Raw genomic sequence first — 23,850 nt, 5'->3', positions numbered from 1 at the left:
TAATATTAAACATCAAGTATCGTAGAAGTTGCATAATTATTTATAATCCATCGATATATGTTAGTCATTTATTTATATAAAATGACTTACATTTTATATAAATATTTTATATAAAGGTTGCTAGTTTAATATTACCAAGATATTTTTAATATTAATATTTATTGTATACATGTGAAATTCGTTTATATTTTTGGGAAGAGACACAATAAATAAATTGCACCAAAAAGGGTCAAATATCTTCGAACAGTAAAGGAAATTCCAAAAAACTGTAATTAAACTGATAGTTAATCACCGTTATTTGGCGAGTACTTGTAAAGTAGTATACTGTATACAAGTGTATATACCTAATATATGGTTAAAGTAGTTGTCGCAGTTGGTAAGAATATATTATTCAATTAGTTATTATTCTTAATTTACTGTTATTCGTTTATTTTAACAAAATTGTTTCTTTTAACGTAATTGTTTATTTTGGATTTAATAAATATTTATTTTGCTTTTGATAGATTAATACACATAATGATACCAAGAAAATTTGAATCCAGAGCTAATAAAAGAAAACAACTTAGAGAAAATGAAAAACAGCTAAATAGTCAGAAGGGGGAAATTTTGTGTTTCTTGCATTCTGAAAATGAAGAATTTCGTAGAACTGAAGTTGTACTTTACAGTTCTCGGAATGAAAACGAAACATTGGTATCATTATCAGGAGAAGATGAAAGTGAAAATGAAGAACATCAAAATGATGTGGAAAACATAGAAGGAGAGAAAGAAGCACATTATGTGTGGTGGTGGATGGCTCCTTATCCTCTCACCAACCCTTTTCCTACTATATATCAATGACCTACTTCAGCTTACCTCCAACCCAATACACAGTTTTGCAGATGAGAGCACATTGCACTCCTCCCTTTCTTTTGATAAACCTTACTCCACACAACTCACCTCAACCTACAGAACAGCAACCACCACTGCCCTCAATTCAGACCTCCAAGCCATCCTCCAATAGGGTTCAGATAACCTAGTCAATTCCAATGCAATAAAACCTAGTACTAATTTATAAATTTATAAAACTCATTTCTCATAAAAAAAGAACCATTTTCTCCCAGTATTATTTTTGACAACACCCAAATTTCCAGACAATCTGAGATTTCTCTTCTTGGAATTACCCTGACATCAAGCCTCTCCTGGCATAAACACATAACAACTATTGCAGCCTCATTTCTAAAAAACTAGGATTTCTCTTTTGCTCAAGATGTTACTTCACCACTGAACAGCTATTAACCTTATTCAAATCCCAAATCTGTCCAACCATCAAATACTGCTCCCACATATGGGGTGGAACCCACAAAAGCTCCCTCAAATTGCTCAATTCCATACAGAGAAGACCAATCAAGCTCATTAATGACCCATCTCTTACCAACTCACCCCCCCCCCACTTTCACACAGGCGATCAGTCTCTGCATTATGTGTCTTCTACAAATATTTCCATGGAAAATGTTCATCCGAAATAGCATCAATAATTTCCCCCACTTACTTCTAAGCTCATTGAAACATGTGCAGCTGCTGCTCAACATCCCTACATGGCGCACCTTGAAACCCACAGAACAAATTTCTTCTTCTCCTCCTTCGTCCCAGCAACTGCTATACTATGGAACAGCCTTCCCCTTGGTGTGTTCCCTAGGGAATGCAATCTACAGTCATTAATCTAATGTGAACAAGTACCTTCTTTCCCAACCCATACATGGGTTGGGAAAGAAGGTACTTGTTCACATTATAATACATTAGCATTTGTTAAATGCTAATGTATTATAGGTTGATCTACCAACCTCTCGTGTATGGGCTCAACATAAAAACTCTGCAAAGCTAAAGATTATATAATCCAAGAACACTGCTTAAGACACCAAAACAGTACATTTCAAGTCCCTCCAGGTGGGGGGGGGGGGGATTCACATTTGGAAATCAAAATTATCTATTAATGCTAAAGGCTTAATTAAACATGCATATTTTAGTGAGATTTGAACCACAGCTTGTTGTTTGGAGATCAGATGTGCTATCCAATCAGCTAACCAGGTCAACATGTGTATTTATACTTTACTATTTAGAAAGAATTCTACTAATATATAATGCTGCAGAAACTAGACAATCCTATTTGAGCATACATAACATTTAGACTACTGCAGAAACCTTACCTGGATGAGGAGATGTGCAGTTAATAACTGTCCAGATGCAGCTGCTGCATGAAGTGCTGTATCATTTTCATGTTCCTCAAATTTATGATTAGGGTTAACACCTTGTGCTAAAACATATAAATTTTAAAAAAGTTAAACAGAAAAAAAAAAACAATATTGAAATAAAATAAGCATTAAAGAAATGCATTTCCTAACTATTTAAAAATACCGATGTTCATCTACAAAGAAATCACACTCAGAGGTATGATTTTATGAAATTATTTCATGACAATTCATCGTAAGATTACATGACAAAATGACCTTTGTGTTAAAAAAAATTGTATTACTGCACACTATTTCAAATTGTGGCTTAATGGATAAAACAAGTGCCATTGAATAACACTTAACTATATTTATATAATAATTAATCTGAACTCCATCAGCTGAACAATGATATTGATTGATGACACTGAAGACATCAATGTTCAACTGATGGCCTCACAATAATAATTGCTCAGGGATAAGACTAGTCAAGAATACCTTACTGTGCCTCTAGAAGATTAACTAGAACTGTATGACTCAGTCTAATTTTTGCACATTTTTTTTGTACATATCTTAGAAGGTGGTGCATTAAATGTTGATATATTTTCATTAGTGATTAATATAAGTTTTTAATATGAATCCCATCTAAGAAAGTTTGTAAATCTAAACCTGTGGGTGGACTAAGGATTAGCCAAGAAGCCTGTTTTCCCTAGACAAACATGGTATTTTTAAAGCTGTTTCAGATTTGTCAATCAACAAAAAGCACCCACTATCTAAAGACTTTCACAAATAATACTGCAGAGGGACTTGAGCACAATATTGAAATGAAACAACTGAAGAGCAAAAATGCTTTTGAGTTAATCATCAAAGTTTGCATTTGTTAAATGTTACTAAAACCTGATGACAGTATGCTGTGCTCATAAAAATTCACCAGAAAGTAGCAGTATATCGCATTTCATTTTTTATGTGCAAATATTTTCTCCATAACAGCAATGGTGGACTACTTCACATCCAAACAGAAGATGAAATTTGTGGGTTTTTTTTTTCAACATTAGCTGAATTGAACACTCAAACATCTCCTGTTAGATCCTTCCTAATATCATTAAAATATAGATTGAACAACATCCAAAGATTGATTCCTGGGGGGGGTACACCACTGATCATCTTAAATCTTGCAGATCCCCCCCCCCCCCACCATACTGTCCATCGGTCATCCATTATCCAAGTCAATAGTTTATATTCCAAACCTGTATTCTCCAATTTATGCAGTCTTTCATGTGGTATCCTATCAAATGCCTTGGCAAAATCCAACATATCAACAGTATAACAAAATATTTTCCAAGGATCATATCAGTTATTTACTAATGTACCATTAACTGATTTGATAGTCACATTACCTCTGTCCCCAGATGTACATGTTATGAAATAAAAATCCAGCTAAGATGAATGACTATTGGCAAACTGAAAATAAAAAATCCCATTTAGTAAAATAAGACCTGCAAAAAAACCCTTTCAAACAATAACCTTTTCAGTCAAAGTTTTCAAAAATGTGTCATCTGGGCTATGTGCAGAAAGGCCAGTAAAAAAAAAAAAATAAATAAACAGAATGAGAAAAACCAAACATGAAATGGTGTGAGCCATGCTAAACATAAAACTGCAAGACAAAATGAAGGAATGAAGATGTAAAAAGATCCAGAGTGCTGGATCTTAAGAAAAAAAAAGAAATGGATAAACTCAATGCTTTTGAAATGAAATGGCAAAAAGACCTAAAAAAAATCAATAGAACAAACTTGACAGAAAGAAAACCAATGAAAAAGTCAGAGAAGAACTTAACTTCAAAGAAACAATAATTACAGCACTAAAAAAGAGCCAACTAAGCTGGTTTGGACATGTTTCAAGAATGAACCCAGAAAGACTACCAAACATATTATTAAATGGTAGAATTGAAGGACAGCCCAGCAGAGGAAGACCAAGAAGAAATGGATTGACAACATTAAAGAAAGCATCCACTTAAACTCCATAACAGAACTTCATAAAAAGACAGCAGACAGAAAGAAATGGCAAAAATTTGCCTTTGAGGAACTCAACCCACCATGAGCAGAAGAGAAGATGTAAAAAGGAAACAAAAGTGTTTGATATAGCAGAGATTTTAAAATTAAAATGGAAAGAACACATCATATACCACCAAATGGAACTCCTAGACAGCCAGAGAAAGAAGGAAGGATAGCCCTGAAGGAAGAATAGCCCTAATAGAGATGGCTGAAGAATGTTGGCTTCCAATTTGTCTTTCAGGAAGGTTTGAAAGACAAATGGAAAGACTAATAGAGGAGGCCTATAACCAAAAATGGTTATGAAAAGTGCTTAGAAGAATAGTACATAGAAAATAAACAAAATTTGTTTTTGACAAAGATTTTCAGATGCTTTGAATTATAAAATTGACCATTTTTTGTTATTTTAGCAATTCAATTTCCTTCATAATGGATGAGAATAAAAAAAAAGGAATAAATAAAATAAAGAAATAAAAAAACAACTAAAAAAAAGAGGATTCATTCAAAATATGTTAAAGACTCCAGCATCAGGTAGTTTTTCAACAGAGTTAAAAAATTAACACTGCCTAGTGAATCAATTCAAGAACAGTTAAACATTTCTAGAATATTAAATTAACAGCCACCACTCCAGATGGTAGATGACTTTAAATGCCCATTGAAACACCACTTACTTGCTTACTAGGACCTGATGCTATCACACTGAGATTAACTGAGATCTCTGACTTGATAGTCCCATTTTCTGCCCAGACATGAAGTAATATAAAGTAAAATTTGTTTCCCAGAGGAGTCCCATCTTCTGTTTCCCTCCACCACCCATTCTTCAAACATGAAGTGCGAGTGATACACTATAAGGGCAAGGCAAACATGCTGTGGAGATTCAGCACCTCCTCCATATTCAACAGTACAGCAAAGAAGTTCTGCAAGCTGGCTGCCAGATGGTGTATGAGACCAAACCTGATGGTAATGCATTTAGAAAGCTTCCTGATAACTTGGTGCATAATCTTGCCACCATCTACACTGTCAGATCGTGCCTGGAGGGAAGCCATATACTCATATGTATGGGGTACCATAGAGGCCATGGAAACTGGATGTTTGCTGTATGGACAGTATTCAGGCCTCATTCCACTGCACGTTTTCCCTACTCACCTCTGAAACACTTAACATGACAGCATGCTCATATAGTGTTATTGTGGTTAAAATAAAAAGCAAATCTCTCTCAAGAAATCTAAAAATTTTAAAGTGAACAATCCACTCCAAAAAAACATTCAGGACATCTACCTGAATGACATGCACTGCCACCTACAGACATCCAAATCTGACCTCTTGTTTTCGACTAAACTCCAAATTACTGCTACAACACTCACAGTCTATCCCAACTACACGCTATGTGATTCCTTCTACTATATGTGCTTTTGCTTTTGTCTGGTCTGATATTCATTGATGTAGGATGCCAAAATCCTGAATCTCCTCTTTTTTCAACTTCTCTGATTTAAGATTTCCTAGTCCCTATTAGATATCATTCATCTATTATCTCTACTCTTCTTCAATTCTGAAAATCACTCTGAAAAGGACTTACTATCCTTCAAACTTGATTTTCTGCAATCCAACTATTCTGACAGTGAAGTCATCTTCCTTGGTGATTTTAATGCCTAAAACTCCCTCTAGTTCCCTTTTCCCAATTCAACTGACCTAGCTGGAAGAGAAGATGAAGTATTTTCTGTAAGCAATGATCTAAAGCAAACTATTCATCTACCAACCAGAATATTGAGCAATCCTTTCCCCTCATCCAACACTAATCTTTCCTTAACTGGTTCTTCTTCTTTCAGGTACACTGTTGAGGTGACCTCTACTTTTGGTAATTTAAGATCATAATCTCATCCAACTTTCATCTCTAGTGGAACACTCTCCCCTCTGTCATTCACAACCTTGTATGCTCCTCCTTTCCATGGTCTGACTACTCATTCCATTCTCCAAATCCAGATACTTGTTGCGATCCTGTTACAGAAATTATTCAGGTTGTAATGAGGACCTTCATTCCCAACTCTCTTCAGAATTACTATAACTACCTAATATCCAAACTATAATTTTCCAGGAATGGAAAATTATAGTTTGGATATTAGGTAGTTATAGTAATTTTTTTCAATGGAAAAAAAAAAACAGTACATCATGACTCAAGACAAAAACTACAGCTTCATTCATAGGCCTATGCTAATGCTTGCATCAATTGCAAAACAATCATTAACAAATCCAAGGCTAATTTTGGAAGTGCTAAATGCTGAAAACTTCCCTCTTGATAGTAGTACCTTCTCGACTGTTGTAAAGGCTGCTGAGCACAATCTATCTGGGTGAGAACGCAACAGTATCATCTAAATGAGAGTGTTCCCACCTCTCTCTCTCTCACCCACACGATACTACTGCAACATCATCTTAGCATAAAGCTGTCCCCCTAGCATGCACATCATTTTTCTCATCTAACCCCTTAAAGATGACAAAGACAAATCGCATTCAAATATATCTGGAATACTGAATTGCAAGCCCCCTCTGTAGCTTTTTGCTCAAAAGACAACAAAAAAATCTTGAACACTCTGAATACCAAAAAAAAAAGCTTCTGGAAATTATGGTATTCCACCTAATACACTCAAGAAATTACTCCAGCACTTACACCTGTTCTTTATCATCTCTACACTGTAGAGTACAGACATTCAACTGGCATGGGAGATAATTCCAAAAATAGGAGATAAGCCACTAAATTATCTATTGCTCTCACTTTGGTTGTCTAAAGCAATGGAGAAAGTCATCAACAATCAACTTCAACATGTGGAGAATTGTCATCTAATTAATGACAGTCAATATGGATTCTGCAGTCAAGGTCTTTCATCACCCACATGTAGTCAAGGTCTACATCACCCACTCTGGACACATGCTGTGGGAAGGTTTGAAGAAACCTTTGCTGTTACACCCGACATTTCCAAGGCATTTGATAGGCAACAAATTGCCATTTTATGGTATGCTATCCTTTGTGACTGGGTCACCAATTTTTAGCAAGGTTGTTCTTGTGTAATGGTTATGATTTTCCAACTAATGCAGGTGTTTCAGGGTTCTGTTATTTCACCAATCCTCTTTCTCATATACAAAGGACTTTACATACAACTTTGTTTACTCATGCTTTGGCAGAGAATATAATTTCTTGTCTAGTATAATTTAAAAAAGACCAATTCAGAAGAAATTATCCAAACAATTTTAATGGCTTATCATACCACAGAAGGAAAAAAATAATTATATATTCTGATCCAACATTTTATCTAGAGTAACTGAGGCATTTTCAATGTTAATGAAACCAAACAAAGAATAACTGAATGAGAACAAGAAATTTCAAGCAAGTGTTTAAATAACAAAGATGAACAAAGAAAACTAAACGAGAAAAAGCAATTTCAAGCAAAGGGGCAAGGTAGTCGATTCAAACACAGGATGACAGTCTTTCAAATATCTGGTGCTTTCTAACGTTCAGATTTGTTTATATTAAAAGCATTCTATTACTTTTGACTATCCACGAATAAGGATTCCCAGAATAACCTTTCACTTTTCAAGCAGAGCCTTTTTAGGGTAATGGTTCCTCCATATTACTGCATAGCCTACTAGTCCACTTTTTCCATATGCTACACAATTATATAATTTTGGCATTCTCTTTGTTTAAATACAGATCTATTAGACTATCCATAATAAGGAAGTTTAACTGGAAATGCATCCTGTATACTCCCATAGTGCCTCCTCGGAGCAACTGGAAGAACAGCAGAACGTTGCACCCTTCTATTGGAGTTTTTCATACTGCATACAGGCAAATTGCCCATGAGAACATGCAATTTACAGACATAAATACTGTTGTTGTTAGTGAGGAGCAGCAGATGCTGTTGATGATAGTAGTGTCACTGTGTATAGTTAGAGAATAAGAAATAAATAGTAGAAAAGACTATTTATTTATTTATTCTTATGGCAAAAGAAATACAGAACAGCTACAGGTCAATGTCCAGTCTGGAAAGCCAATCCAAGACCTCACCCATCACCTTGTGGATGTCCTGTAGGCCACCACCGTGAAATTGGTGCCTTGGGCAATCATTCACAATATGAGTATTCGTCTGAGCCACAGGAGAACAATCATAATAATGGTGGTCAAACAGCCTCCATTTATGTAGTAGGTAGCCACATCTGCCCTGGTTAGTTCTAATCCTGTTGATAGATGACCAAAAGGAAAGACAATGAGATGTGTATAGTGGAGTAGTGTCCTCCCATGATGAGTCCTTGGAGGATCATGTAATAATAATAATAATAATAAATGATTCTACTATTACTGACAATACAGATGAGTGGAGGAGAGCAGTAAGAGAAACCAGTTTAAATAATGTTTTATAAGTGGTTCGTAACTGCCATTTGTTGAGTATTTCTTGTTATGTTTTTCAGAAATTCCACCAATATAAGAAATCGTTACCATTTTGGAGTGACAGAACTGTTCCCTGTTAATCAGCTTGGTTTTAGGTGGGGACTTCAATAATCTTCTTTTTTTTTTTTTAATATCCATTAATAACAAACTATTTAAGACAAATTGCAATTCCTATTGGAATATAATGTAATTTGAGCAAACAGTTCCAGCTGTGTGTGTGTGTGTGTGTGTGTAGCATTTTCATTATGGCATATATTTGTCTAGATGACAGTGTGAGTAAATATTTAGATATCAGTTAATATGTGAGGTTTACTATAGATAACATAAGACAGAGAGACATCGGGAAACTACAGTATTTAAGATTAGGAAACATTAGTAATTTTCAATTTCTACAGCAAATTTTATTCTAGGATTTAAGATGTGTGACTATCAAAAATGTATCTAAAGAAAAAAACAGAATTCTATTTATGGTAGTTTATGTATTAGGAATCAATCTATTAATATAAATTTTGCAAATTAAAATATTTTATTCCTAATGAAGGATACCATAGAGCATAGGATATTAATCGAATTAGACAATTTTTACTCAACGATTTTTTCATTGTGGTTCATACTAGAAGTAATGGCATGAACAATACCAACTACAGATGCTATCTAACAAATAATCATCCATGAGGATTTTTCTTCAAAAGTCAGTTGGCTGATTGAGTGTTTGGAATTATATTCAAAACAACTAAACCCACATAAATCGGATGGGCTGTTCTGGCCACTGTGCCTCTTTTGCAGGATGAAAAACCTAAATTTCAAACAGGAAAACCCTGCCACCTCTATAGCTAACTTGTCTTCAAAGAAAAAAACTTCACATTCTAGATGGGCCACTAATGGGTAGGGATGTGCAATATACAGCCTCACCCTGTCAAGTCAACCCTAACTTCCTGTGGTGTGGCTTGTTTCCACAACAGGGGCTCTAGCAAAACTAGTGAGTATTCCTGCTACAAAAGGATACCTTCCTAGTTGGAGAAATGCCAACTAGATGTTCTTCATAGCATGGTTATCCCAATGCACAGAAGCAACCCATCCTACTCCACAAAAAAAGAGCAATACACGTCTGCTGTCAAACTACCAACCAACTGTCATCACCTCTTTAGTCTCCTAAATAATGAAGAAAGTCATCAATAACCAACTCCTCCAGCACTTAGAGGCCTCTCAATTAATCAGCAACCATGAGTATGAATTCCAAACAAATTCAGAGTTTACTGCATAGCTTACATTACCCACCACTGGACACATACCATGAAAAGATTCAGAGAAACTTGTGCTGTTGCCCTTGACATTTCCAATGCTTTCAACTATGTGTGGCATCCAGACCTACTAAACAAATTGCCATCCTTTGGTGTCTGTGCCACCTCTGTAATTTGGTAGCTGGCTTTCTCTTAGTCATTCTATGCAAGTGATGGTAGATAGTTCTGCCTCTTCAAGCTTCACCACCAATACTGGAGTGCCTCAAGGCTCTGTCCTATCACCTACTCCCTTTCTCCTCTACATAAATGATCTACTCACAATAACCACTAATCCTATCCACAATTCTGCAGATGATAGTATTTTCCACTCATCCTACTTTATTGGACAAACGATGCAGTACTGACATCCTAGGCTACAAGATCATCCAACCAATGCCTTAAACATTTATCTTCATGCTATCTTTCAATGGAGCAAGTACAACTTTCTTATGTTCAATGACACCAAAACACAGTCTTGTCTTTTCTCTCACCGGAGAGAGAGAGAGAGAGAGAGAATGATCTCAACTCACCTGCTCTTACCCTCAGTAATACACAAATCACCAGACAAGATCAAATCTCTCTGCTTGAACTAACATTACCTCTAGTCTCTCCTCCATAAACACATCACATCAATAGCCTCCTCGGCATCCATAAAACTATTCATTCTCTTTCGTTCAAGAAGCTATTTTACACCCAACCAACTCTTAACTATATACAAATCCTAAATTCACCCACACTTAGAATACTGCTCACATGTTTGAGGTGGTGCACCTAAAACTTCCCTTAAAATCCTTGACACTGTCCAGAGGTGAACAATTAGGCTCAGTGATGATCCCTCTCTTAAAGATTCAAATTCAACATATAGCTCACAGATGCAGTGTTTCAGCACTGTGTCTATTCTGAGGTGCTTCCATAGTCACTGCTCCAGTGAATTGGCAACTATCATTCCTCCATTTTGTTGAATGTGCCAATACAAGAGCAGCAGATACCTAGCATTCCTTCACTGTGCAACTGCAAACAAATCAAACATACTTCTTCTTTTCCTCTTTTATTCCATCCACCTCTGTCTGTACTCTGGACATCAAATATGTTGAATTAATATCTGAGCTAGATATTTTGTAGATTATAACCAAAACATCATTTTAAATGTAGACCATTTGAAAACAGAGAATAGAAAACTAATCACAAAATATTAATTATGTTGTACTCCTTTAAAGGTAAAGATCAAAAAATGATGATGACGATGAGATATTCAACTTATTTGTTGACCATCTCATCACAAATGACAAAATATACTAATATCATCAGTTTATCTTGTCATTTGTGACAAAGTCCTTTCTTCGTGGAATTACCTTGAATAGCAAAAAAGTAACACAATGCATTTTTTAATTTTTTTTTATGAATGTCAATACTCATAATTTATGAGTAAAATATACTTCTACTAAATACAAACAGTAGAAAAGAAGATAATTCACATAATATTAAATAAAAGTAAATTTAAAGCAAAAAATAATAAACTAAAAATAAAAAAAATAAATAAAAATTTTATTATTATTATTATTATTACTAAGTGACACCAGGGAGTCCAAAGACTCATTGAGGGAGGGCACCTACTCTACAACGCTCTGTCTTTACCAACTACAATGAATCGCAACTACCATCATCATATCGACATTAATACCCTCTACCGTCCACCACCACTAATATTTTCACAGACAATCACAAACATCCATGCCCACAGCGGGATTCAAACCTGCAAACTCAGCAAACCAAGCCAGTATATTTAAATATTACAACATATTTCATAATTTTACTACATTAATACCTATTCGTACATTTTATACCATTTTATTTATACCAACTTCAATGTAAAACCTTCTGCTAAGGGGAAAAAAAGTATTTTATAGGGACAATACAAGATAATAATCTTTTGAATTCAATATTAAAACAGAATAATAACATAAAATGGCCCTAACTGTACATGATAAGAATACATTTCTCTAAATACGACTTACCCAGCATTTGTAAAAATTTTTCAACATTTCCAGATTGTGCAGACATATAAAGGTGTTCAATATCATATTCCTGATTGTATTTTTCATTACTTAAGGTGAGAAGCAATTCTTCTAATTTTATCTTTTCAGGACCTGCTGGCAAACCAGCTGAAAGAAAGAGACAATAACAGTAATTAATATTATAACAAAATTGACATATTCTCAAAAATACTCAGGCATTTCTCTGGATTTTTTTTTTTTAATTTTTTTTTATGTATCAACCTCATATGTGAGCTTTAAAACTTACAGCACAACAGTGCTATGTGTGGTCATGTGTTAAAAGAGGAAAAAGAAGACCGCTGATGTGTTCTTGAAAAGCTGGAGGATACAGTCCTTGGAAAAAATGTTGTCAGGTTGGCTGTGAGCAAGTGCAGAGGTAGAAGAATGAAAGAGGAGGATCAAAAGTTGGTTTTATAAATTTAAAACCTGACTGTGCATGAATGACCTGCAACTGCTGAAGTTTTTACATACTTAGATGAAACATAAAATGAAGGTAACCAGTTTGGGGAACAGTATTTCTATGAAAATAACAACATAAATATGGCAGAAACAGAAATGTCTAGAGAAAGCGACCAAAGTAAGTGTGTGTGTGTGTGTGTGTGTGTGTGTGTGTGTGTGTGTGTGTGTGTGTGTGTGTGTGTGTGTGTGTGTGTGTGTGTGTGCGTGCGTGCGAGAGAGAGAGAGGGGTGGGTGGGTGTATTAAGTGAATGGTTCTCTTTTGGAGCAAGCATCAAAGCTCTAGAGAGGCTTTTCGTGTACCACACCAAATGTGAGAACGGTCTTCTAAAGGTTGGAAGATTTTGGAAGTTATATATTTTGGATGTTAAGAATTATACAGGTGAGAGGTAGTGTCTTGACATCTAGTTTTTGAAAAATTGGGGAGGCTATAGGCATATTGTGTTTATGCCTATTCTCTACCTACCTTTCATTTTCCATATTTTATCCTATACAATTTTTGCACTGGTTGTTTTTGATCAATCAATGATGTAAATTAGATCCAGGATTGTTTTGGTCTCACATAACATGCTTTCACCCAAGCATGTTTAAGTGATATTAAGTTTTTTGTGGTAGGATACCTATGAAACATACCCCATGCTCTATCTTGATCTGTTTTGGCTGCTTGGAACTCTGCATTCCACCTAGGCTTTGGATAAAGTGGAAATCAGGATGATGTTTTTGGAATTGCTGCAGTTGCCACATGGACAATACAATCTGTGACATACTTCACTGCTTCATGATAGGTATTTGGCTGACTGCTTCAGTATTAAATTTTTCAAGATGGGAAAACATGTATTCCAGTCAGCCTGTTCCATTTTCCACATGGATATCCACGTAGAAGGACATGGTTCCTGTGAAGACATAGTGCTAATAATTGGAAAATGATTGCTTCCATGTTTTCTTTGACATTCCATGTGAGCCATGGAAAAATGGCAGGGGAATAGACTGATTGATTGCAGACTGATAAGATTGATTGCAGAACAAGGGGTAGTCATATGAAAGAAGGTATTTATATTTACTACATCATTAATAAGGGAGAGGTCATGATCTGCATTCGCTCAATGATATGACCTCGTCTATTCATGTTGGCACTACTCCATGAGTGCTATGTCCATTAAAGTCATCCATTAGGAGTATGGGCTGAGGGAGTTGCATTATGATATCACCAGTTATTCTTCATTTAATTCAGAACTCTGTGGTAAACATATTGAGCATACTATGATAAGAAATCCTACAGATAGGCAAATCACTACTGCCTTCCAGAGCAATATTAAGCTGAACATGATGGAAAGGAGAATAGCTACTCCACCATCAGGAGGACCATCTCCAGTTCTGTCCTTGAATACAAGAGTGATATTCCTGAAGGAAGGATCCTCACCGGGTTTTAAACAAGTTTCCTGCAGACAGAAACAAAGGTTTGTGTTTCTGCAGCAGCTGCTTGACATTATCAATATTTTGGTGAAACCCACAACAGTTCCATCGTAAAAAATTTTCCTATTGTTTCGGCTTCGTAGAATTGTCTGATTTCTGAGAAGTTGAGGACTTACTCTTGTCAGATTTATATTTCTCATTACATTTTGGGAAGTATGGATGACCAGTGTCCATCTCTTCCCCTTGAAAAATATCCAATACATCATTGGATGTGTCAGAATCACTAGGTGGGTTCAAGTTACTTTTGCGTATACTGAAGTGTCCATTTATTTTGTGGGAGGGTCTGCTGGTTTGTCTTTAAGTGATAACCTTGCTATAATTTTTTCCACAAGTGCGTTCTCATCAAATGGAACCATTTCTGGAGTGGGACCATACATTGTGTGCGCTCAACAGAGAAAGTGTCACAATTGTAAAGTTCAGGTATGGTGAAATTACCAAATAGTGGAATAGACATACAAGTTTGAGTACTGTTGATATGTTCTTAACTGCTACCTTCTCAGCAAAAAATGATCTCAGAACAGGTGTGGTAATGGCTAACTTCCTTTTTTGCATCCTGATATATTTTGTTGTGTTTTTATCTTTTGTGTTTCATCTTTTTTAATAATAGGATATATCTCTGATGATCTAAGAAAATCCATCTTTATCACCATCCCCAAAATTTCAAGAACTTTTGAATTCTCAGAATATAGACTAATAAGTTTAACAAGCCATGTTACAAAATTACTACTGAGAATAATCCTAGAAAGAATAAAAGGCACTTTGTCAACAAAAACAGAAGAACATTCAATCAGGTTTTCTAAAAGGCAAAATGTACAAGAGAAGGAATTTTCAATTTGAAAACATTATGTGAAAGAAGCCTCGATAACCAGAAAAGCATATATCTTTGTTTTATTGATTACACCAAAACATTTGATTCACCAGATCACAAGAAATTAATACATATCCTACAGAATAATGGGTTAAAAGGAAAATATCCATATGATTCCAGTATAATTACAAATATATACTGGAATCAAATGGCCCAATAAGATACAAGAATGCATATATTCTGAAAGCTTTGAAATAAAAAATAAAAAAAAGTAAGACGAGGATGTGTCTTATCACCCTTAATGTATAATATATATATATATATATAGCGAACAAGTTTTTAAAGATATTGCAGAAGTGAAGGGTGTAAAAGTCAGAGGTAGGAACTTCAACAACTTCAGGCATGCAGATGACATATTCTTTATTGCTAAATCTGAAAATGATCTTCAAAACTTAGTCACAGAAATTTACAACAGAAACTTAGACAAGGGACTAATTATTAACCTCAAGAAAACAAAGTGCATGATTATATCAAAAGAGCCAATAAACAAGAAACTAAACATAACTTAACCAAAATAAAACTGAACAGGTTCAGTCTTTGCATATTTGGGACAAATGTTTACAGAAAGAGGAAATTCCCTTAAAGAAATAAAAAGAAGAATAGAGATAGCAAGGAAAAGCCTTTATTGATATGAAAACTGTCTAACATCCAGAGACATTAACATAGACAAGAAAAAGATTAATAAATGATCTTGATCTGGTCAAGCCTTCTTTACAATAGTGAAACTTGAACTCAAACTAAAGAAGCAGAGAAAAAATTAGAAGCTTTCGAAATGTGGACCATCAGAAGAATGTTGAAAATATCATGGACAGAGAAAATGAAAAATGAAGATGTTTTAAAGAAAGCAAAAATGGAAAGAACATTAATGAAAATCATTAAAGAACAAAAACTTAAATATTTTGGACATCTAACTAGCAAAGAAGACATCCAGAAATTAATATTAGAAGGGAAACTGGGTGGAAAAAGATGGAGAGGTAGATCCAAGAGAATGTGGTTTAATAACATTAACTGATAATTGTAACCGATATTGGTATTCTATGCGATGATGTTGCTCTGGGTAGTTTTTTTTTTTTGAAAAGTTGTTGACAGGATGTTTCTATGAGGACATTGCTAGAACATAGTTTGCTAACTATTTTAGGAGAACCTGCCAGTCCTAAATCCTTCTGAATAAAGAATGGTGACAGACATTTTCCCTATAGGCTTTTCACCTGATGCATGGATGATTAGAAAAACTGGTACATTTCTACTGGTATAATATGTCTTTTGTATCTTACTTCTGTTATTGAAAGGTGTATCAATTGTATCATTACTTGGCTGGACTCTCTCTCTCTTAGAGGCATTGAAACAATTGAGACTAAAGGATTTATGTTTGAGTGATTTTTTTTGTTCAGTGCCAGAGCTTCCCAAACACCACAGAACAACACATGAATGCCCACTCACTAGCAAGCAACAACTGACCTCAGGAGTGGAAAGCTATGGTTATCCTAAACACTATATGAGACTGCAACAATCCTTGGGTCCTGTCCCTATATCATAGAGAAGGAAACTTACTGCAGCACACTTTGCCCTTCCAGGCAAGCTCACTGGCCGAATGATCCTGTCCAGGCCATCCAGGGCTACTCATCTTACTGAGGCAGAAGCCAAAGTAGTAGATGACAACAGATGTCCATGGGTAGCACTACACAGCAAACACATCATTAGATCCCAGTGATAGTAGTCTCGAACATAGGATAGTGAAAATGACTCAGGAGAAATAGAGCTAAGAATATATGAAGAAAACAAAGAAAAAAACAGAAGAATAAAAAGATCACTGGGAGGTCCCTCCACCACGAACAGGTGCCTCATATGAAGGGCTGGACACTGGAAAAAAAGTCATGTGGTCCGATGAGTCACGATACACCTTGTTCTGCTCCTATTTTAGGCAGAGTGTCTGAAGGGAGCCCCATGAAGCAATAAACCCAGTTTGCTTTGTAAACACATGGGGCAAGTTCTGTTGGTACAGAATGGATCCCCTGATATTACTGGAAGGGTCTGGGTGTCCTCCAAGGAATATCTGAACATTGTTGCCGATTTAGTCCATCATACAATGGTGACTTATTATCCAGCAGGCGATGGCTCTTTCATGGACAACAATGCTACTGCCCATCACACAAGAACTGTTTAGCAGTGGTTGAGTGAGCATGACAGCAACTTCCACCATCTTCTCTGCTGGCTACCACAAAGCCCTGCCTGGATATGAATCCCATTGAGAATGTATAGGACATGTTAGATGAACAGATCTGGGAGCAAAGTCCTCTTCTTCTGTCAAATCTGAGCCGGATAAAGGACTGTCTGATGAATGTCTGGTATATTTTAGACATAGATACAATACAATATACCTTGTGGAATCTATGCCAAACTGGAAGACAGGATAGTAAAAAAAAGACTCAAGAAAAGTAGAGCAAAGAATATGGAAAGAAAAGCTTAGAAAAATAATAAAAATGAAAAGGGCCAATACTATCACTGGAAGATTCTCTCTACCATTCACATGGAGAGGCTTGTATTAATTACCCTTGTTACAGTACTGCTCATTATTAACAGGCTTATATGACTCTCACCACAGTGAACTCTTAGGGAGACAGTTCGGTATAGTGAATTTTCTTTAGAATAGCATTATGCCTATTTGGATGTACTCGGGACTTTTTAGCAGTTCATTAGAGTAAATAAATCTGCAGCAGTCAGAGTTCATTGTAATATGCATCACACTGCATATATATATATATATATATATGCTAACAAAAACAAAAAAAGAGTGAAAAAATACACACCTGCAGATAATACTTTTCCGGTGTCAGGTAAGGTAAATGTTCTTTTAGGCAAGAGTTCTTCTTCTTCTTCACCTTCATCCTTTTCAATCTTTGCAAGTGGAGTAATTGCCATTCTAGCTTTCGGTCTTAATAATAAAAGAGAATAATTAAAGAATTATCATAATACATTTCCATCCTTATATATGAAAACAATTATTAAAGGTTCCAAAATTGAAATATGCAACTGTAGCACAGAGGATGCAAAGTACAGTTCAAGAAAATTAAGTCAGAGTGCAGTTCAAAAACAGCCAAAATTAAGAAATATCGTCATCATATTCCTGACATATACCCTCAAGGGGGGTACAGGATATGATAGTACTACATGAAATATTTACATCATTACTAACTTCCTATCTACAATTTTCCTCCAAATCAGTCTCTTACTTGTCAAGACTCCAATAATATCATTATCAGATCTTATATTTCTATCGTCTAAGGCACACTGTACCATATCAATCCACCTATATCTTGGTCTTACTCTGGGTCTTTTTTCTGCCAACCTGGCAGAGAACACTTCTTTTGCTAATCTTTACTCGCCCATTCTATTTAAGTGACCATACCACCTGAGATTAGCTCTGCTAATACATTCCTGGATGCCAACAATGTCAAGTTCTTTCCTAATATCCTCGTTTTTAATATGATATTGCCATTGATGCCATCTGTTCACGCCTCTAATCTTTCTCAGGACTCTCATATCTGTGGTCTCTAGTCTTTGGTCAAGAATTTCACTTCTGACCCAGCTCTCAGATCCATAAGTTAAAACTGGTTTGAACACTGTCTTGTATACAGCTAATTTAGTGTTCCGACTAATTTCTCTCTTATTCCACATAAATTTATTCAATTGACTTCCTACCATACCAGCTTTGTTGTTTCTGTTGTCTATTTTCATATTAAATTAACCATCTTCACTAAAAATCGTGCCTAAATAGCTGAAATGTTTTACTTGTTCCACACGTTCCCTGTTAACAACAGACTTGACATTTTCAACAATTCTACCTATTTTCATTGTCTTTGCCTTTTTAATGCTGACCTTCATACCATATCTATTACAACAGCTATTCAATTTAGTCAGGGACTCTTGAAAACTTGTAGTGGATTTATTTAGAAGTATAACATCATCCGCATAAAGCAAAGAGCTGACATTAACATCTCCAATTCTGATATCATGTTTAATACCACTTTCCTTCATAATGTGATCCATATAGATAATGAATAACAGAGGGGATAATGTACATCCTTGTTTCACACCAGATTTAACATTAAACCATCTTCCTATACTTCCTTCAATTCTAACTGCCGACTTACAACTCAAATACAGATTAAGTATTGCTTGATATAATGCCCCATTGACACCATATAACTGTAGCGTATTGAATAGCTTCTCTCTTGGCACCTTGTAATATGCCTTTTACAGATCGACAAAACTTAAATACAGATCTTTGTTATATTCCCATGCTTTCTCAACTATTTGTTGTAATGTGAAAATCTGATCCTGACAGTTTCTATTTGACCTGAATCCAGCTTGTTCTTCACCAAGCTTTTCTTCCACAATTCTACTCAACCGTTTTTTCTCAAGTATACTAGCATAAATCTTACCAGGAATACTCAGCAAGAAAATACCTGTGCAATTCTCATATTCAGTTTTATTTCCGTTTTTATATAAGGGTACTATGAGAGCTCTACTCCAATCATCAGGAATTCGTCCCTCTGTCCAGGCTTTCTGAACTATGCAGTGCAGCCACTGTAAGACCACCATACTTCAGCATTTCTGGTCGAATATCTTCTACTCCTGCTGCCTTTCCACATTTCAAACCTTTCATGGCTTTTTCTACTTCAAATATGGATATGTATTGCTGACTGTATGCCAGTTCAGTGTGTTTTACCACTGTGCTATCATTGCTTGTTTCATTTAGCAATTTTTCTAAGTAATTACTCCATACTTCAAGAATATCTTTTTCTCCTGTTTTCATGTCACCTTTATCGTCTCTAAATCCTTTTACAGCACTCTTTCTTCCATTTCTAAGCTTCTTCAACAACCTCCAGAATATTTTGCCACCTTTTTTGATATTTATTTTCTATGTTCTTGCCAAAGTCCTCCCATGACTTTTGTTTAGCTAGTTTTACACAGTGTTTCGCTTTCTTACATTTGTCTCTGTATTCTCTAAGAGCAAAAGCTGACTTATTTGCCAGGAACTTTTGATATGCTTTCTTCCTTTCCTTCACTGCCTCTTTAACTTCCTGTGTCCACCCACCATGGAGTTCTGATTTTTCTATCCTTGCAGAAAATCTCACCACATGCCTCTCTGGCTGAATCAATCAAGGTTTTCTTCAAGGCTTGCCAATGAATCTCCAAGGTTTGGTTCTTGTTCTCAAACTCTTTCATTTTTCTTTCAATAATCTTTGTGTATTTTAGTCTACAGTTCACATCTGAGAGCTGCTCAACTTTTATTCGCTTTAAAACTTTCTTACATGTCATTCTTTTCAATATGAAATTCAAAATTATCCTGCTCAAGACTAAATAGTGATTGCTTCCAATTTCAAATCCTCTGTACACTCTGGTGTCCTGCACTAGGGAGAAAACATCACTATCAACAATAACATAGTCAATGAGACTTTTCTTATTCCTTGCCTTTTCTCTCCATGTGAATTTGTGCACATTTTTATGTTGGAACATGGTGTTAGTAATAACCAGTCCATGTCCTGAGCAGAAATCCAACAGGTCTTTGCCATTATTATTGGCTTTGCTCTTTTCTCCAAATTTTCCCCAAAATATTTTTGTATGTCTGAAAATCATCTCCTACTCTGCTATTAAGATTCCCCAACAAGGACCAACTTTTCCTTTTGCATTGTGTCAGTTGCTTTTTCTAAAGCCTCAAAATATTCCTCCACTTCTACCTTAGTAGAACCTTCCGTGGGACCATAGGCACAAATAAGTCTCATTGTCCAGTTCCCCATTCTGATATTTGGTCACATCACTCTACTTGAGACTGCCTGCCATTCAAGAAGATTAGCCACGTATTTTGTGTTGAATACCATGGCTACCCCTTCTTTTCCTTGATTTTCATTGCCTGAATATAACATTTTGTGTTTATTGCTCAGAAAGATCTCACCAGTTTTTGTCATTTTTGTTTCAGTCACCCCTATTATGTCGATCTGGTACTTATCTAATTCCTCAGCTAGCTCCATTTCTTTGCCATTCAGGCTTCTTATGTTGATAATACCGATCTTTAACTCTGGTGATGTTGAATTGGGGTGTGCTTTCAGATTTGGTCCAGTAGCTGACTTTTTGCTGTTCGCCCTGGTTCCCTGGCGAAAACAACGGGGGCCTTGTTTAACTGTGCAACACCCCAGCCAGCATGAAATTTTGTCATGTTGTACCATCATTTTCCATATTGGCTTAAGCAATAAGAATACAATTTGGGTCGGCTAAATCCCAAATTGCCAGCCCATCCCTGTTTGTTCAGTATCCAGGTAGATACCTAACAGGGTGCACCACAAGAAGGTGAGGATTGGACATTAGGTCAGAAGCCCTGGTCGGTTCTCCGCATTAAGAAATATAATATTAGATAATGTGTACTGAAAATGATTCACATTAAATATTAGTACATTTTTCAACAATAAAAAAAATCTGATTTGTCTTACAATCACAGAATTATATTATTACCCAAGATTTCTAAGGGATCAAGGACTTATAAAGGGAGACCATACATCACCCACACCAGATGTCATAAATTCTCTTAAACTTATTCACACTAGATGTACTCACCACTTCATCAGGCAAATTGTTCCACTCCCCACTGTTCTATTACAGAAAAATCTAGCTCTTACCCACACACACAAACTTAACTTTAATGGATGGATGACATATTCTCTTCCCACCTACTAGATAATGAAAATAATAAGCAATATCCTATAATACCCAATTAGCAGTTTATAGACCTTTATCATATCACCTCTCTTTCTCCTGTTTACCAGTGCCTGCAGACCACATACTCTCAAATTCCCCTCATAATCTACATGCCATAATAAAGATATAATCTTAGTAACTCTTCTCTGCATCCTTTCCACAGCTTCTTTATTCCCTCTGAACTCAGGATACCAAATACATAGTTGTCCAAGTGTGGTTATATCAAGGCCTTGTAATGAGGTAAAATGACTTCCTTATCCTTACATTAATCTTTGTTTCAACATCACAATTATCCTCTGGGTTATATTTGCACTTTTTGCTATGTGGCCTTTGAACTTCAAATTCCTATCCACAATAACTCCAGGATTCCTAATCAGTTTCTTGTAGCATAATCCCGCCAATATAATATGACATTGGACATCTCATTACACCAAAGTGGATAACTTTATCCTATATCTAACCTAACCTATACTTACTGACACTGAATTGATAGCCATTATCATCTGCCAACATTTCTAGCTTATTCAAATAATTCTGTAGTGTTCAATATAAGCAGCATCCCTAATGGCTCTGCATTTCTTTGCATCATCGGTAAACAGTTAAATATTTTCCATTAGATCCTTCCTAATGTTGCCCTGGTTTTGTACCACCTTAACCCAGTCCTGAAGATACTTTCAGGTGCAAACTTTGTTTGCTCACACTTGGATAAAGGATTAAACTAAATTTATTATACTCTAACCAAGTGAAAAATAAACTTTCAACATCTTTCTCTAAATCCAGAGTAAATTATTAAAAAAAGGGTGGCACACCAATTGGCAATTCCTATAGGCAGGGATGACCTGCTAATGCTCCAGCCTGATATCTCCACTTGGGCCTGGCTCCCACTGAAGAGACCTCAATAAAGGTCGAAACTAGTCTGGGTAGTAGCCCTTCCCTTAATGCATAACATTAGACATATCCGCAAGGAGATGTGTTTTGCATTATAGGAGATACCGAGATAGGAGTGTTGGTATCTTGCTCCACCTTTGCAACAAGTTGCCCTGGTTTTGTACCAGGGTACAAAACCAGGGCAACAAAAAGGTTTTGTACCACCTTAACCCAGTCATGAAGATACTTTCAGGCACAAACTTTGTTTGCTCACACTTGGATAAAGGATTAAACTAAATTTATTATAGCATGTATTCTTTCCATTTTTGTGATATCTTTCTTGAGCTGAGACTCAAATAATATAAACATGTCAAGGGCCAAGTTGCATTTCTTTAAGTTATGCAATAGTTGCTGAAACTTATTCTCATGTACCTTTACATCCAATGTAGTGATAGCACTGTGCACCATGTTACATACACATGGTTGATAGATCTTAGTGAAGTGAGTACTCATTTGAACCATCTGTGCTCAGGACATGGACTGGTTATTACTAACACCATGTTCCAACATAAAAATGTGCACAAATTCACATGGAGAGAAGAGACTAGGAATAAGAAAAGTCTCATTGACTATGTTATTGTTGATAGTGATGTTTTCTCCCTGGTGCAGGACACCAGAGTGTACAGAGGATTTGAAATTGGAAGTGATCACTATTTAGTCTTGAGCAGGATAAAATTGAATTTCATATTGAAAAGAATAACATGTAAGAAAGTTTTAAAGCGAATAAAAGTTGAGCAGCTCTCAGATGTGAACTGGAGACTAAAATACAGAAATATTATTGAAAAGAAAATGAAAGAGTTTGAGAACAGGAATCAAACCTTGGAGATTCAGTGGCAAACTCTGAAGGAAACATTGATTGATTCTGCCAGAGAGGCATGTGGTGAGGTTGTGTGCAAGGATAGAAAAATTAGAACTCCCTGGTGGACACAGGAAGTTAAAGAGGCAGTGAAGGAAAAGAAGAAAGCATATCAAAAGTTCCTGGCAAATAAGTCAGCTTTGTCTCTTACAGAATACAGAGACAAATGTAAGAAAGCTAAACAGTGTGTAAAACTAGCTAAACAAAAGTCATGGGAGGACTTTGGCAAGAACATAGAAAATAAATATCAAGAAGGTGGCAAAATATTCTGGAGGTTGTTGAAGAAGCTTAGGAATGGAGGAAAGAGTGCTGTAAAAGGAATTAGAGATGATAAAGGTGAAATGAAAACAGGAGAAAAAGATATCCTTCAAGTATGGAGTAATTACTTTGAAAAACTGCTAAATGAAACAAGCAGTGATGACAGCACAGTGATAAAAAACACTGACCAGGCATGCAGTCCGGAATACATATCCATACTTGAAGTAGAAAAAGCCAT

At 35.8% G+C, this 23,850-nt stretch overlaps 1 protein-coding gene across 3 annotated transcripts in view; it reads right to left on the bottom strand.

The window, feature by feature from the left end:
* Positions 1–23,850, bottom strand: part of LOC150100846 (histone-lysine N-methyltransferase EHMT1-like) — a 416,509-nt gene that overhangs the window by 259,229 nt on the left and 133,430 nt on the right. For all 3 annotated transcript variants that reach the window (XM_090401402.1, XM_090401404.1, XM_090401403.1), the window contains exons 9-11: positions 17,626–17,750; positions 11,983–12,129; positions 2,184–2,290 (exon numbers count right to left, since the gene is read on the bottom strand). In XM_090401402.1, the coding sequence (XP_090257528.1) occupies positions 2,184–2,290; positions 11,983–12,129; positions 17,626–17,750 (379 nt within the window). The remainder of the gene's footprint in view (positions 1–2,183; positions 2,291–11,982; positions 12,130–17,625; positions 17,751–23,850) is intronic.

Source organism: Typopeltis vanoorti, chromosome 12 (assembly GCF_054136105.1).
Source record: "Typopeltis vanoorti isolate ZY-2024b chromosome 12, IOZ_Tvanoo_1.0, whole genome shotgun sequence".
In the NCBI taxonomy this organism is placed as follows: Eukaryota; Metazoa; Arthropoda; class Arachnida; order Uropygi; family Thelyphonidae; genus Typopeltis; species Typopeltis vanoorti.
The sequence above is the reverse complement of the archived record's forward strand: the minus strand, read 5'-3'. Positions and strand labels throughout refer to the sequence as shown.